Below are 17,712 nucleotides of genomic sequence, written 5' to 3'. Positions count from 1 at the left end.
CAAAGGCAAGTACCCGAAAATTGGCAGAGCTTCCATGGACCGAGATCGAACGTTGACTCTGGGGTCTTGCAATTGTATAAACTCAGTAGAAGTCTTTGGTCAGTACATTGAAGCTGTCCTTACTTATTCAGAATAAAGTCCCAAAACTATACTGACGGTTTCAAACGACAGGTCCAAAAAACATGGAAGTTAAATACAATTTTTTTCCAGATTCGGCGAATTTCTACTTTAACCATATTACATTGCATACCCTTTGTGATATTGTAAAACTAACTTTTGATTTCAATTCAAAACATTGTTAAAAATTTGTGGCGAGCACAACGTTCTACACCTAGACCAGCAATCAGGGCTTTCTGCGCCTGCAGCAAAGATTCTAAAAGATAAAGCCAAGCTTAAAAACAGTGCCAAAAGGACTTAAATATAGTGATATAGATTCAGCAACAGTTACTAGACCAACCAAGGTGCAAAAAGTCAGAGTGTGGATCAGACCACTAAGCAGAGCAGTCAGTTGAAATGGAGAAAGGGCGACTAGCGCGAAGCATCCTCTCCAATCTATCCGTAGTACAAGCTTGGCCAAACTCAGTCGAGATCATCAAGAAGAGAGTCCGCATTAGGAGTTACAAGGACAGGAGGCCTTAATAGTAGGGTAGGTAACTTCAGTGCAAAAATTTTACTTAGGTCTAGTTTAATGAAGGTGTATTATATATTTAACTATAAGAGAAAAGTAATTCTCATTCAAATTTGAGGGACAAGATGAATATGGTCAAGTTGTAAATGGTGCTATAAGAGAGGAGCCTCGAACAACCTCGACCACCGAAGGCGAGAATCCTGGTAATGATGCCTCCGGGAATGAGGATTTCGGGGTAAATGGTGGTCTTCAACACCCATTTATTTTATTTTTGCCATTTTCCAATAAACCACCCTCGAAACCACCCTTTTATATTTACTTATTCTTGATTCATGTATAAATAATAACTCTTTTCTGATATTTTCATAGCTAGGCAGACTTAATAATAATTTACTACCGCATTCTTTTGTCTGGCACATTCTGACAAATATTCCTTATACTCACCGTTTCGTTAAAGAAATCCACCCGCAAGTCTGGCAGAGGGGGAGTCATCCGTGCTGTAGACGAGACACCCCCGCTGCGGTATTTGGCTATGTGCCGCTCATCGTACGAGAACTTCTCCCTTTGTTTACTAGGCGAGCGGTGTCTCCTACTCGTCTTTTTGTGTCTGGGAACAAGAAAGAAATCAAAATTTATAGCTGTTTACCCGGCAGTTATGCATAATGCTCGTGTAATGGATGGATGATACCACCATTTTTTGAACAAAATTGGTTTGGCTTGTCTTTGAGGACTTGGGACTCAAAATGACATAAGTTATTTTGTATATAAATACAGGGTCATTAGAGTTTCTTCTTTCAAAATTTAGACGCAGGTAGTTTGTCAAAAACCAATGACAATTTGTTATACAGAGTGTCCCGCGACGATATGCAGAACATTATTCAGATAAAAATAATATTCAGAAACACGATTTTGAGAAATGGTCCCACAAATTAAAAAGGACCTGTAGGACTATTATAACACTGTTTGTAAAACTAATGATAAATCTATAATTTGGTGCCAATACATCATTTGAGATAAATAAAACCAAAATGCTCCCAAAGGATAACGGCCTGCAGAAGTCTGTCAAAGGTAAATGTTTCAAGTTATTATAACACTTATTCTTCTTATAAAGAGCTTATACAGTTATCTCTGTGCAAGCCTAGATATTTTGCTAATACTTATAATAAAAGCATTTGGTCTTGGACGAAAGGTGTTATTGACACTTCATAGTATCATAAAAAGTTAAATTTGGCTTAAATCGTGATCATTGCAACTGTTTTATTTTAAATATTAGCAGTATAAATACCTGCATAGACATAGGAAACAGCATGAACTCTGTAACATAATGTCAGGTCAATGAAATTATTTTGTGTGTTCACTGAAGTTTCAAACGACAAATTTTATCATATTTTAAATGTTCTAAAATTTTTAAATATTATAAACTATTGTTTTATAAAAGAAATAATATTTTTATTATTAACATTACAAAAGCTCGTTAATATTATTTGAATGTATTAAATATGTATGTTTTTTTATACAAAAAGTGAATCATTGTGTTTAATTATCAAGATTTTTTAAAAATTCTTTAAAATGGACATGTAGACAATGATCAGCTCATAAAGGTAAAAGCTGTTTATAGGATAAAATCTTCGTTTAAGAATTACTCAGATACTCATAAGGTATTCAGCTCTTATACAAGGTGTTTCAGAAAGACCTCCCGTAAATTCAGGGGGTGATAGTACGACAAAAAATGAGAATTTTTTGTCATATGAACTATGAGCGACAAAATAAAATTTTTTAAATCGAATTTTTACGAAAATTTCCAAACGGTGCGAAATATTTTTATGAAATTTGGTATTTAAGGACGCCAAATACGCTGGTCTAATTATTTTTTGTATATTTTATAGATGGCGCTAGTTATGCTACATTCGTATTACATTGTAAGTTCTAATTTTTTTGAGGTTAGATTTTTCGGGCTCCAATTTCTAATGTACAATTTTATTTTCTAAAAATAATGTACTCTTGTTAGAACTTCCTAATGTGGACGGTTTTCTAGAAACAAAGCTTTTAATTGAACTCTTACAATATTACGGTGTAGAAAATAAGTGACTTTTCTCGAAGTAGGCTTATATCAAAACTTATTGATGGATGTCTCATAAACAACGCATACATTCTCAGTAATATTTTAAACTCTAGTTAACTTTATATCAAAATTTTAGTGATTGTTGTTAGCGACTAGTTAGTAATGACTACATTAGAAATTGGAGCCAGAATGGTAAAAAACCTAACCTAAAAAATATTAGACCCTAAAATGTAATAGGAATGTAGCGTAACTAGCGCCCTCTATGAAATATCCATAAAATAATTAGACCAGCGTATTTGGCGTCCTTAAATACCAAATTTCATAAAAATATTTCGCACCGTTTGGAAATTTTAGTAAAAATTCTATTTCAAAAAATTTATTTTGTCGCTCTGTATCTCGAAAACAAGAGGAGAAAGACATATAGTTCATAAGACAAAAAATTCTTATTTTTTGTCGTACTATAACCCCTGAATTTACGGGAGGTCTTTCTGAAACACCCTGTATATAAACGCAACAAGTAAGTCATTAAGTACTTAAGTATAATTAGACGCAGCGATTCATATATTTTTCAAACCTATGTAAATTCATTTAAATTTAATAAATTCATTTAGTCCTAGATAAAAAGTTTAGTTTAGCATAGATAATTCAATTTAGACTTGAATAAAATCTCATAATCCCGATTAAAATTACACAGCTTTATGTCACCACGTTAGTAAGAGCATTTACTTTATTGTGGTTATATGAATGTTGTGGTGCTGCAATCGGTCGATTATGACACATTTTAAATAGCAGTTTAGATATTTTCAAAGATTTCCCATGCTACCTACGATCGATGTAAGTTGTTTTTGTGGAGTATCATTAATTAAAATAACTTGAATTTGAAAAAACTGGTTGTAGCAAAACAAGTTTCAGTCATTATTATACAATTGATTCCAAAATCTAAGAAAGTACGAATAGCTGTCAGAAGCTTTTTTTTTCATAAATGCGTGGCTTTAACCAAACATGCATAAATGTTTCAAGAAGAATGATAGCCGTAGAAGTTACATTTCACAAAAGGAGCTGACCTCCATATCTACAGCACTAGTAACTGAAATACAGAATTCGTAGTATGGATTTGTTAATACTAAATGTATTATTTTATAAAATTTTGAGAAGCTACAAATACTTTCTCTTTAGCTATATAAATCAGTTTTTTTCTTTAAAATCGTAACAATTTGTTTGATACAACTTTTAATTACAATGCTTTTCACATTATTATAATTATTATCATATTTACAGGAAGAAATTTGTAAGGAAATATTTTCTTCTAGATATACTTTTTGGAAATTGTTTGATTTCCAAAAAAAAAAAATAAATAAATAAAATTACTTAAGACACTGATAAAAGAAAAAAACATTTAAGAAATGTGGTCGTGTTGGCAGACATTCTGCAAACTTGCACAGATGGAATATTGTGTCATTTGGAAACTATTTGAGAAAAATACTTTTTTAAGTTAGTTTTAATACCCTGCATCAAAAAAATAAAACAAGTACTTTTTTATTCGAACCACCCTATATTGAAGTCAATAACGCTGGGATACCCGACTATTTGTATTTCAGTACATCCTGAAATTCAGAATTAATGACGAGACGAGAGCCAAACCATGTTTGAGAAGAAAGGGGACGAGCTAAACAATATTTGTGTCCATTATTTATTACGCACACTGTTGGTATAATCAAAGTTTTAGATGTTTTTTGACGTTGAGCATATTCGAATGTGTATTCCATTAGTTTTTCACGACAATAGAATATTTTATCAAGAAGATGGAAGACAATGTTCGGTAGGATTGGCGTAATACATTTTTAAATGTACAGGGCGATCGAAGTTTGTAAATGCGTTTTTCTTGAAAACGAGTGAAGATAAATGAATTTCGAACACGGTGTAATATTTTTAATTTTGTAGAACAAAAAAATAATAGTTATATTATTCGCTTCGTCCGGCGCCACTTCGTTATTTTTGATCTGTTCTTGTTTTGGTTTATACAATTATAAATAAATGCTGATTTGTACCTTTATTTAAATTGTTTTTATTTTGATTATACATTTTTAATATTAGCTTTTGTATTCCTACTTTATTTTAAAACGTATAAGCTAATTCTTTCCCTATTGTAAGAGTTTGTGGGTATTAAAATAAACTTTAAATAACTAACAAATAATGTAATACAATAGGAAATACAAGAAAGTACTGTAATATTATTCTCAACTCAATTAATCATCATTATAAATGTATGAATGCAACTGAGACGTATATAGAACTTTAGTTTCGCATTTCTGCATTTCAATTTATCATCTTTCCAAAAATAGTATTTTATTTATGCCCCATTGTTACACGAGACATTGCGTTCAGCGAGGGCTTTTGATGCATATTCACAGAACCATTTTAATAATAATTATCAGCCGCTTAATAAAAGAATTTTTTAACTTGGGCCTAAACGAGGCATGGCAAATTTTCCGATATTTAAAATTCCTGCAAAAGTGCCCCTCAGGGACGATGAAAGGGAAAACAAATTTAATAAAAAGTTTGACTTTCACACCTTCCTCGGGCCTCGAAAGTTCAAAGAGCGATAAAAGCGTGTTATTAAACAACGAACCTCTTTGCTATTGAAATTTAATCCTGTTTCTCGCCCCAAGATTAAATGTCAATGGACAATGTGGTAAGGAGCAAATAATACGCGTTTGAAGCTCCCAGGTGATACAAGGGATCGATTGCGACTATTGTAAAAGTTGTTTAACAAAGGACACGAGCGGAAATACCTGTTTGAATACACGGAGGCAGGAATTTGAATTGTATAACAATCAAATGTTTCTACGTACATAAAAAGAAGCGCCCAAATGTAAATTATGCTTTACGGAACTTGCGATCAACTGCTTACACTTCAAAAACATTTTAAGAGAAATCAAATTGATTAGAAAATTAGGTTGATTAATTTTAAGCCGAGTAATCGATTTTTTAAATAATTTCATATATTCGTAACCGACAGGCTGTCTAGAAATGTTTAATCAACTATTTAATGTGAGTGAGGAAGGATGTAGGACGTTCCTTTGTGGAATTTCATATTAATTTTTTTTTTAGAAGCAGTCGAATAATGATTTGAACACATTTTATAGTCCCTTAGTTAGTACTGCTTTTTTAATGCACTTTGATCATATGCATTAAAATCAGTACTTAAATTCTTGTCTATTATTTCGGTGACAAGTATTTGGTGTAAGATTTACTAGTTTCCATGTATTTGGATAATTCCTAAGAAAATTAAACTGTTACTAATAAATAATTTGAAATGTTTTCATTCCTTTAAATATACTTAAAAACTGTCAAAATCTCGTTGTCTCTATGCTGAATCATATCCTAATCGTCCAGTTTCTTCAGTTCGAGTATTCATCAGCAGTTCTAGGACAGTGAATAATTTGATAAAATCCCTGGACTTTGGAAGACCTTCACTTTCTTCTTCTTTTAATAGTGGTTGGTTCTGCGTCCCATTACCTTCCTTTTAACTAAGTCCAAAAGCTTCCTTGCTGACACTTCTCTCAGCTCCTTGGGTTCCAAATAGGGTCTTCGTAGGAACGTCATTCTACTACGTGCAAATGCAGATATGCAGAGAGGTTTCATCAGACGAATCACATCCTCGGCAGACCGGACTGTCTACAAACTTTTGCTTATGAAGTTGTTTTCTAAAGTGACAGTGTCCTGTTATAAGTCCCGTCACTTTTCTGAGCTCAGCAACTCATTTGCTCTTTCCTTCAAAGGATATTTTATGAGCCCCTTAGAATGGTTATGCCAGAAAGAAGTGGAAGAACATCTTCGAAGTAACTTTAGGCGGATTGCGCCTCATCTATTAGTCACTTTTTTGTTTGCAGAACTCTTAACGAACAGCTACTGCATCTCTACCACATCCAAACTGTACAAGCAATCCACTAGATGGTGATGCCAGATTAACATTTTATAGACGGGTCTTGACAGAAAACCCTAACAATTCTAATTAGGGCCGTATTCACTCCTTTCCAAGATGAGACAAAATTTATTAAGAATGGGATTTCCTAATTTCATAATAGGAACGTTTGTACTCCAGAATGTACATGATATTATTGAAGCCAGACAGCAACATAGTTTTAGTTTAAATGTCCAGTTGCTAATCAATTAAATGGTCCTGCATATTTGCACCTTTTAAGACTGTCATTACCTGAAGGCGTACCATTGATTGTTAGGCGTGCATTATGATAGCGCTTCCCCTAAATTTCTTATTACCGGTTTCAAAGTACTCGAACGAAACCTACGAACTAAGATGGATTGTTCAACCACCTTTGGTAGTGGAATCTACCAACGCAGTGGATTGGTTCAATGCCCACCTAGTTCACCAGATCTAGGTGTATTGGACTATCATGGTTAGATGGGTATATGGACAACTAGTAGACTTGCGATTTCGACAATAGTGAATGGTGCATGGTATTTCGAGCCCATGGGATATTTGATAGGGTTGATATCATTAATAGAAATGTGATACCGTCAAGGATTTAAATTTAAATCTGCGCCCTTAAATTATTGGGAAATATGCTTTACCAAATTTGAATTAATTGTTAATTCATTTGGACGATAGAAATAAAAAGGATTTATTCACAAAAACGGTAACACCGCCGAAACGCGAAAGGTTACTGAACATACATAATTCACCTTTTTCTTTTGTTATTTTTTCTTTGGAGTATTTTTTCTTTTTCAAACCTTTTTACCTTATTTTTAACAACCTGCTTGATCATAGTTTTTGAATATATATTATTTTTTCTAATTCTTTTAAAATATTCAAATTACGACAATGTACAGATTAAAGCGATATTAATAAAAGCGAAAGATTTCTTACTAAGCTCAGATAAACAAGAATATAACAATGCCATTTGCAAAAAAAAAACTAAAAGTAAAATCTGTTCATTAAGCACTTACCTATGTTTTGGTTTTGGCGAATCAGTTTCATTTTCAGGAGACGAATTAAGCACCCTTTCAGCCCTCCTCTTGGGCGACGTTCTCTCAACTTTCTCCTTCTCCACGTCCAACTGCTTCCTCCTAAAGCTCCTTCTGTGTTCTTTTGGACTGTGCACGTTCTGGTTACTATTATCATTCGCTACTTGGATTTCATCGAAAGTCTGCGCCGCTTGCTTGTAGCTATTTCGACGTCTAGCTTCCATCTTCAACGCTTCAATTTGCTCCTCCATTAACTTATCAACAGTCATTTCACTAGTCTTTTGAGAAGGCCTTTCCACGCCCCTGTCGTCGTGTGCGTTATTTGTGTATGTTACGGTTTGTTCGAATGAAAACTTGGTGTCTACCATCTTTGGCGTGTTCTCATCTTTGGTCCAAGTTTTTGACTCCACTTCAAACGTGAACTTTGTTTCGTTCTTAGCCGTCGGAGGAGTCTGCTGCCTCGCTGTTGCTGGTGTTTTGGGAGATAGCGGGACTGGCTGCAGAATAGGATTCGACATTTTCGAGTCCAAGATATTTTCCGATGAGAAGTAATCTATTGGTTCGGTGACATCCAAGCTGTCTTCTGTGATGTCCCCGTCGGTTGCTGTAACTGTGGTCACGATGGTGTTCGAGCTGTCAGTGCTTGTGTTGATGGTCGTTTCGGACGCAGTGCTGGAGCCCATAACTAGTACTTTCGGAACGGGTTGGTTCTGGAAAAAAGTAAAGGATTTAAGAAAGGACAAACATATATAAAGTTATTAATTTAAAAGTATTTTTTCTTTTAAGTTGTCAAAGTATTGGAGTATTCAAATAATTTGGATTCATGAAAAAATTTATACAAATTGGCCATGAATTTTGTATTGTGAGTAATCACAACCAGTGGCGGCGCAGATCCTTTTGAGGTGCGAAGTGGTCAACAGCTGTCTCGTAGATGTCGTTTACATATAAGTAATTTAGCAACAATTTTTGCATACTGAGCGTAGCTGAAGCATTTATCTTTTCTTATATCACTGTATTCCTTAGAAATCTACTTTGAGCTTCGATGACAGTTTAGAAGTTGTCCTACATGTCTACTATACAGGGTGTCCCGAAATTAGGGAGTTATATTACTAATATTTCTATGTCGAAAAAGATTACTTTTTCTTTATATAAACGTGGGTCCAAAAATTCTTTCTAAGGAAGTTATAGCCACTTAAAGGGGACTCTGATTATGGTTTTTTCTAAATAACTCCGAAACCCGTTGAGATAAAATTAGAAAATTTGGTAACTAGCTTAACTCTTACGTGCTCAGTCCGCTACTAAAACGAAATTTACAAATTACCATAACTTTTTTATGCGTTGATTTTTTTTTACTTTTGATTGAAAAGTATGAAATTTCAGAGTTGTTTAGTAAAAACGCATACTTGTTATTCAAAACTTACGACGATAAAAAATATTGACAGTTTCGATTCGCGGTGATTAACACAGACATGTAACATTATTTTTAAACGAATTTTATATGAAAATGGAACATTCTACCAATATAAACCGAGAATACCTTTTTTTACTAGAAAACTCTGAAATTTTATATTTTTCAGTCAAAAGTAAAAAAAGTCAACGCATAAAAAAGTTATGGTAATTTTTACCCCCTCCCCCCTACTCTTGGAATGTATGTGATGAAAATTGGTAAATTTTGTTTTAGTAGCGGACTTAGCACGTAAAAGTTAAGTTAGTTACCAAATTTTATAAATTTATCTCAACTGGTTTTGGAGTTATTTAGAAAAAACCATCAGCAGCTCTTTAAGCGGCAATAACTTCCTTAGGAAGAATTTTTGGACCCACGTTTATATAAAGAAAAAGTAATCTTTTTCGACATAGAACACCCTATGGAAATATTGCCCCCTAATTTCGAGACACCCTGTATAATAAATGTATACTTTTTACTGCAAAAATACAAGCATATTCTTAAGAATCTAAATCTAATCTTTTTTTAACCATTGTTAACATTCGTGAATTTTATGTTTATTTTGTGCTAATTTATGCTGCGCCTTAAAAATTTTTTGTTTTATCCTTTCTTTTTTAAGAAATTTGCTATGGTAAAATGACTCGTCAAATTGATGCTGCGATTTGTAATACGGTTTCATTAAGCTTACTTTATATCCGTATATTTGTTTTAAGTGTGATTTGTATGTAAACTGTTTGCTAATTTGCTCCCTAAGCATTTAATATATCTTATAATCGACCTCTGAGGGTCAATTGCAGGTCATCTAGAGGTCAAATCCTTCTTTTGATCTGATAGCTGAGAATGGGTCTCGAACCAGTTGACTTTTATGTTTTTGGGATCGCTGATCACGATCCCGGTGTCGCCCATATGACCCGTCTAGATTAAGGTCAAATGAAGGCTAAGCACATTATTAACTCGAATGACACCATTTTTTTGATCCCGGATTCGGTTCGACCAACAGGTCGAAGCATATTCGGAAGTAGAAGTTTTCGCTTTTTCAAAATCCGGGGTCAAAAAATTACATTATTCGAGTTAATGCGTTTGATCTTCATTTGACCTTGATCTAGACGTGATGAACATAAAGGTCACCTAGTTTGGGAAAAAGGGTTTTTCGATTTCTGTTTGTGGGCCTGTGTAATTAGATGGGTCTGTATCTCCACATAGTCGCTGTTTACATTTTACTACAATTAGTATTCCTAGGTAAAGATTATTCATTTAGGAATAACCATTTTCGAACAAATTACGAAAGAAATAAAGGCTACAAATATGTCTGAAACTTAAATCAATATTGACGTTTTCACTTTTTGCCTTTTAGTTAATCTTGTCACTATTTTCTATAAATTGATAATTTGTTTATAACGTCCCAGTTTACAAATTTAGATGTAGCAAGATATGTAAGTATGTCGAATTTATCAGCATAGATGTCAGTTTTCATGATATTGGAAAACCTAAACAATTCGATTGGATGATGCTATACTTTTACTTAACGTGGTATGCTTTGCTTAATGTTCACAAACATTTTTTAAGAATTTTAAATATACCTACATTTTCACCCATACCACATTCAAGCATTATTGCCACATGATTTTCCTCTACGGTTTTTCTGTCAATGAGTACTTCACAAACCAGCTGACGATTCTTTGTTTTTAAATCGCATTTCTATTGACTGTGATAATTTATCCCCTAACGTCACACAATATTTTTCCAACAACCATTAATGGACATATGAAAATTCTTACTCGTCAAGAGAATTTAATTATCAATTTAGCTTCACATTAACCAGATGGGTTATTGGAAATGACCTGTTTCGACCGTTCCTTCTTCCATTAAGATTAGTTGACGATACATACCGTGACTATATTGAAAATCAAATGCCGGTCCTTCTTGATGTTCTACCACTTAATCTGCGATACGTTTTATGATTTATGCATGAGGGAACAACACCTCATTCCATATTAGTAACTAGACGGATAGACTGGGGCGCAGTTCAACTCTACCCAATCGTGGTCCCCTAGATCGGCGGATTTAAATTTCCTAGGTTTGGAACGTCAATTTACACTTACATAAGATGATTATGGTAGTTCCTCTTATATTCATAGTTTCACAGAATAAAGATTGCGAATATACTGTATTCTGAATACGGGGTAATTTTTAATATTCGTATTTTGGCCAAATGAAAACAAAATAGAGCCATTTTCAGGAACTGCGTCAAGATTGTAGAAAAATGCTCAGACCCGTCGATTTTAGATTAAAGGGGGACATTCTTTGCTGGGGTAAGCACCACCCCAAAATATTTAAATGGGATTTAAATGAGTAATATTTCTTTTGAAAGCTCCTACAATTATCTTTACAACAGACTTTAAATTTTATAATTCCGCCCAATACTTATTAAGAATTTTGATTTTAAAGTTGAAACTTATGTACAAACAATTAGTAACGGTAAAAATGTCCGTCATTCGAGTTAAGTACGCCAATGGTATAAATTTAGTATTTCTTGCGTTACATTGGTTTTTGGCGATTTGTTATCACTTTCGTAAAAAAACACAATTGCAAAAAACAGAAATGAACAATTAACGTAAAATTAGTGGATTACATGATGAATATATGAATATTTCTGATGAATGCAGTTTTTTCTTGAACGGGGCCGTAAATCGCCACAATTGCCGCTATTGGTCCGGTTCAAACTCAAGAGTTTTTGACGAGGTGCATACACAGCAACCGGAAAAATTAAATGTATGGGCTGGAACTTTCGGTGACCGGCTGGTGGGTCCTTTTTTTCTACCTGGTAATTTGACTGGACAAATGTATTTGCAATTACTGGAAGACGCTATTGACTGATATTATTGAAAATGTTCCAGAGTATGATGAAGATCATTTGATTTTTCAACAGGACGGTGCTCCTCCGCATTATGCGTTAATTGTCCGTCAGTATTTGGACCAACGTTTTCTACGGAATTGGATTGGGAAAAGAGGCAGAATTGAGTGGCCTCCACGATCACTGGATTTATCACCTCTTGATTTCTTTTTGTGGGGATACCTAAAAAGTAAAATCTGTAAAACGGAGCCAGCGTCGCTGGAAGATTTGTGTCAAAGAATCGTCGACAAATGCCGTCGAATCATTCCGGAAATGCTTCGGAATGTGCGCGAACGTTTCGAACAAAATCTTTATTCTTGTATGGAAGCGGGCGGTCATCAGTCTGAACGTTTAAATCAACTAAGTAAGCTGCTAAACATAATTTAAATTTTAAAATGTAATTTTTTTTTTTTGTAAGTATTGGGAAGAATTATAAAATTTAAAGTCTGTTGTAAAGAGAACTGTAAGAGCTTTCAAAAGAAATATTACTCAACCCCCAATGTCATTTAAATATTTTGTGGTGATGCTTACCCTTGCTTGGGGGTGAAAGTGGCGGAGTCAAAAATACCAGCAAAGAATATCCCCCTTTAATCCACGGGTCTGAGCGTTTTTCTACAATCTTGACGCAGTTCCTGAAAATGGCCTTGTTTCGTTTTCATTTGGCCACCCTGTATATGCATAAACAGTGATTACTTAATGATGTATTCAGCAATCTTTATTTATTTACTTTTTACCCAATTCTGGTTTTAACTCGGACAAAACGTTATTTTTTATAAAAATATTCGTAAAAACACAATCTTCTATTGAGTAATATTTATATCTCTTTACTTTGGAATTTCATTGCGTGTTTGTACTGAAACCATACGATATTCAGTTATAAATACAAGATATATAGTTAATCGATATTGATGCTGTCATCGGTATGTATTTCTTTTAAGCCAGTAGCCATGGACATTCGCAATAAGCAGAGAATCGATATTTGCGGACAGTAATATTTTATACGTACAACTTCCTGTGACAGCTACCTTTCTAACTTTTTAAATGATTTAAGCCGAGCGATACCATCTATAAGGTTTTATAATATTTTTCAACGTATTTTTAAAATTATTTACGTTGAATAAACGAAATATTTAATTTATTAAATAAAAATAAAGACGTCAACAGGTTTCTTAGGGATTTTTATGAGGTTACATTAAATCAAAAATGGAATTCTAAATCTGTTCATAATTCGTTTTTTGATATGGTTCTCAGATTTACGGAAGACTTCCCCAACTCAGGTGCTCCATAGCCAGAAGGTAAACAACTCGAAATGTAGGACGTAATAAAGCAAACAAATTCACCGCCCTCTTCCTTGTAATTTATTTCAGGGATACATATATCCAACTCCTGTTCATTCTTGACCTTAAATAAAATAGATGTGCGTATCTAGTAGGCGAGAACAATATGCGAGGTTGTTTTTATGGGGCCCACAGGAGTTGTTTAACAGAATAATATCAGAGGGATGTTTGGAGACAAATGAAAGGCCTCGGGGTAGGTTAGTGGTGATGTGTTTTTTAATTTCAGTCGTAGAAATTGCATTAACGAGAAATCATGTCTTAACAACTCACTTCGGGGACAATTTAACAATAATTTTTGTTTATAATCAAGGAAGTTTTTAAAATTTTAGTAAGTAGATACAAATATTGGGACACAACTTATAATTGTACCTCCATCTTTTTAAATGTAGTTACTCGTAATAGATGATTTGCCAGACAGTGTTACTGCTCCAAGAATTAATCAATATCAATGCAGTATGAATGAAGGCTAACAATACTTTTAACATTTATTTATAAATAAAATGACGTTCGAAACTTTGGCACTTATTTATGTAGCGTGTTGATGTCAGTTTGATATTTCCTTGGAAAAAAAAGTTGTAACATGTTTCCCGTAATTCAAGGTTACTGAATGACTTTTTGTTCACCTGTCACGGCCTTGTTCATATAATATTACTAGTTAATTTATATATAGATACGGATTCTTTTTGACTTCATATTGGCAACTTTTAAATATCATTACAATAGTATACAGGGTGATTCACAACTTATCCAAAAAAAATTGGGAATAGATTCGTCATGGTTCGAAAAATGGTGGTAAAACGTGGTAAAAAAATTTTTGTAAGATTATAGTTTCCGAGAAAAAAATTATTAATGTTGTAGTATTTTCAACCTTTACATCGCTGGGATACTCTAGTTTCTAGCTCCACGCGATTTCGAATACTGAAATCCGATTTTAGTACTGTCGTTGTTGCGATAGTGTTTACACTAATTTTTTCAGTGTCAAAAATAGCAACTCGGAGTTAATGGATATCGTTTTAATTTATGGTGAAACAAGATAACACTTGTGTTATCATGAAGCAAGACAACATTTGTGTTAATTACCCTGTATACTCAACTACAAATACTAAAGGCAATGAGTAAGTTATAGAAAAGCAATTTGAAGTTTTCGAATGATTTGAGGCAGTTTTAATTTTTTGAGGCATTTGAAAATTATAAAGAATGGGCAACAAATGGGCCAAGAATTAGAATGTTTCATTTATTATGGATGTGAATTCTTCAAACTCGAACAAGGACACCGCTTGTTTTTACCTCTAAGGATATTAAAAATTCATCTAAATGTTCTAGATTTTTCTCACCTTCTCAAATAATTAAATTCACCTGGACTATATCATTTTTCTTTCCCAGTTCCCACATTTAATTAAAAATTGATTCTTAAAAATGTAACGATTTCTTGAAGTTTAGTTCTAAGAATAAATTCATTATAGCAATCTGGCGCTTCATAAAAGAGCCTCCGTTTTATTCCCCAGATTGGTAAACATAAAATACCAGTAACACCACTTTTTTTGTTCTATGCAGACTACAGTAGTCATCCAACTTCCCAGACTCAACGGGAGATTTATAAATGACCCCAACTAGTTTCTTAGCAGGTTAAGCCTTATTTTTGTCCAAAGTCTCCAGGAATACAACTTAATCCATTTTATACTTTGTGAGTAAGTTCACCGGAAAACCATTGTAACAGGTTTCAAGGGAAGCAGATTTCAGGTTATTTTTAAACCTTTCAATTAAGACCCAAGCCGTGACTAAACTGATCTTTCTCTCACTGGAATACACACTTGACTTCTTTGATCTTTTTGCTTGTGTTATATTCCTCAAACTTTTTAAAATAAATATGATACTGTTACCACCATTACTTTTTTATCTAAATAACCTTCCTGTCTCTACCTACGGCTTACAGAAGCAACGGTAGCGTATTTAAAATAAAATCATTGATATATCTTTATTTTGTATATTAAAGAAGTTTACACAACTTTTCTAATTAAAATAAATTGCATTTTAGCAGCATTGGACTCTTTCTTTAATATATTTAGAAAATAAGTACCTACCTACCTTATAAGCGTTATGAGTCTGTATTTACTGTTGTACTGCGTGATAATTCTGCACCTGCTATTTTGTCTTTAGTTAACAATTACCAAACTTTCAGAGAGCGGGGCAATATCCCAATTGCCCCAGCCGAAACAGCGTCGGTATCATTGATAACAGCACGAATTAAACATAAAACAATTAAGCAACAATGTAAGGAACATCGACATTGGACTGTTTAAATAAATTAAATGTAAAAAACCCTTTTTAAAAAACAAGCTTTTATTTAAATGCGCTAAAAAGAAACAATCTAAGTAAATTATAACCAGAGAGCGGACAATTTGTGACTTTAACCTTGAACATAGATATGTCATTCATAAACATAGATACATTACCCATGACTCAGTGGCGTGTCGGGTATGCATCGGAAATTTACGTGATAATTCACGAAAATTCCACGGTACATACATTTTTAGGCGTTATAAAATATTTAGAAAATCAGAAATTGTATACTACATATTTATTAAATAAAGTTCGGTTAAAAATAGTGTCGTTCTTTTAATTGGAAATTAGGAGTCAATGTAACGAATAGCCTCAGGCGACGCACATGACAGAATAGTCCAACTTACGCTCCATTCATAACAGGGCTGCAGTTTGAATTCTGACCAATAGGAATTCGATAAACTCAACCGATGTCGATGGATGGACTAGAGATGGGCGCGAGTGTCATTTCATTTCTTTAGAACTAAATTAACTTAATTATTTTCTCGTTATTTAACGTGTTCACATGATTTATGGATTTTAAATAAAGGGAACAAATCTTCGCGAGGATAATACGATGTATTTGCTATACATAATAATTATATTTTACATTGTTTATGCACAATACATTTTTGAACGCGTACACATCTCTACCAAAATTTGACCTATTCTTCGGGTTAAAGTCACACATTGTCCGCTCTCTAATTATAACATATAAATTGTGTAATGACGTTATAAGTTGATAGTAAAAGTTTTAAAGTTAAAGTTTATTTTTTTCTTATTAGCGTATTTAAATAAAAGCTTGTTTTTTAAAAAGGTTTTTTACTTTTAATTTATTTTTTATTTTTTAGTTATCGCTGGACACGTTCCTCAGTCTGTTCATCTCAATCAACGCATCATTATTGCAAGGTCGTTTGCCGGTTAATTTCGAACAGTCTAGCTCTTCAATAAGGAGACCTTCTAATGATTTTACCCCACTTAAGGCCACGTATGCTTGACCGGCAGCGAAGAACTTCGAGCCTAAAGGCTTGTTTACACGGGGACAGTAGGTAAGTGGTAACTAAATTTTAAGTTACTGGCTTTTTCTGCTAAGTTCTAAGTTTAGTTGTTGGTAAGTTCTAGTGCAGTTTATATATTTGCAAACCTGACGAGATGAACGTGAGGCAGCAGTTTGTAGAAGAATTTAATGGTATACTACGCGATATCCTAAATAACGAGTGTTCAAATAAAAACGTGGTCGAAGTTGGCTCTGACACATTGGACGTAGGGAGTAGCTTATAGCGACCAACTTAACCTCATTTCTCAACGCGCTGTATAGCAGCTGTCAGTTTCAATAACGTTAATGACTATATAACTTTATTTTGAATAATAATCGTGATAACAATAACAAACAATTAAAGGAGTTGCGGAAAGTGTCCCCCTCCTTGTTATAATAATAAATTAAAGCATCTGCTGAAAGTGTCCCCCTCCTTGTTCCAAGCACTTTTCACACCTGTTCCTCAAAGAATTAAAGACATTTTCTAAGATGCTCGGGGTATTGTTAATTTCACGAATCTTGTCTATAAGTCGAGCCTGCAGATGGTTTAAATCAGGAATAGGCAGTTCAAAAATAGTGTTTTTAAGGTAAGGCCACAAAAAGAAATCACACGGCGTAATATCACATGACCTCGGTGGAAATTCATGTTCAGCATTGAGACTTATTAGTCGATTTTGGAAAACTTCCCTCAACATATTCATCGTCTCGCCTGCCGTATGTGCCCTTGCGCCATCTTGTTGAAAGTAAAAGTTTGTAATTTCGTTTTCTTCCAGCTGGTTAACAAAAGGAGCGATAATTTCTTCTCTATACCTTTGCGCAGTAAGAGTACCATTAAAAAAAATAGGTCCATAAATCCTCCTTCGATTGAGAGCACACCAAACTCCAATTTTTTGAGCGTGTAGAGGGCCCTCGACAAAAAAGTTATCTGGTTTTTCAGAAGACCACATTCTCATATTCTGTGAGTTTACGTAACCACTTAAATGAAACCAGGCTTCATCAGAAAAAAA

General features: G+C 33.7%; 1 protein-coding gene across 1 annotated transcript in view; it reads right to left on the bottom strand.

The window, feature by feature from the left end:
- The window catches only part of LOC108908860, a 129,742-nt gene that overhangs the window by 109,671 nt on the left and 2,359 nt on the right, over positions 1–17,712 (bottom strand). The window contains exons 2-4 of the mRNA XM_023454832.1: positions 7,827–8,386; positions 7,659–7,682; positions 1,073–1,235 (exon numbers count right to left, since the gene is read on the bottom strand). Coding sequence (XP_023310600.1) covers positions 1,073–1,235; positions 7,659–7,682; positions 7,827–8,386 — 747 coding nt within the window. The remainder of the gene's footprint in view (positions 1–1,072; positions 1,236–7,658; positions 7,683–7,826; positions 8,387–17,712) is intronic.

This window comes from Anoplophora glabripennis, unplaced genomic scaffold (genome assembly GCF_000390285.2).
Source record: "Anoplophora glabripennis isolate ALB-LARVAE unplaced genomic scaffold, Agla_2.0 scaffold81, whole genome shotgun sequence".
In the NCBI taxonomy this organism is placed as follows: domain Eukaryota; kingdom Metazoa; phylum Arthropoda; class Insecta; order Coleoptera; family Cerambycidae; genus Anoplophora; species Anoplophora glabripennis.
Note: the sequence above shows the minus strand (reverse complement) of the source record. Positions and strands in the feature narration are given on the sequence as shown.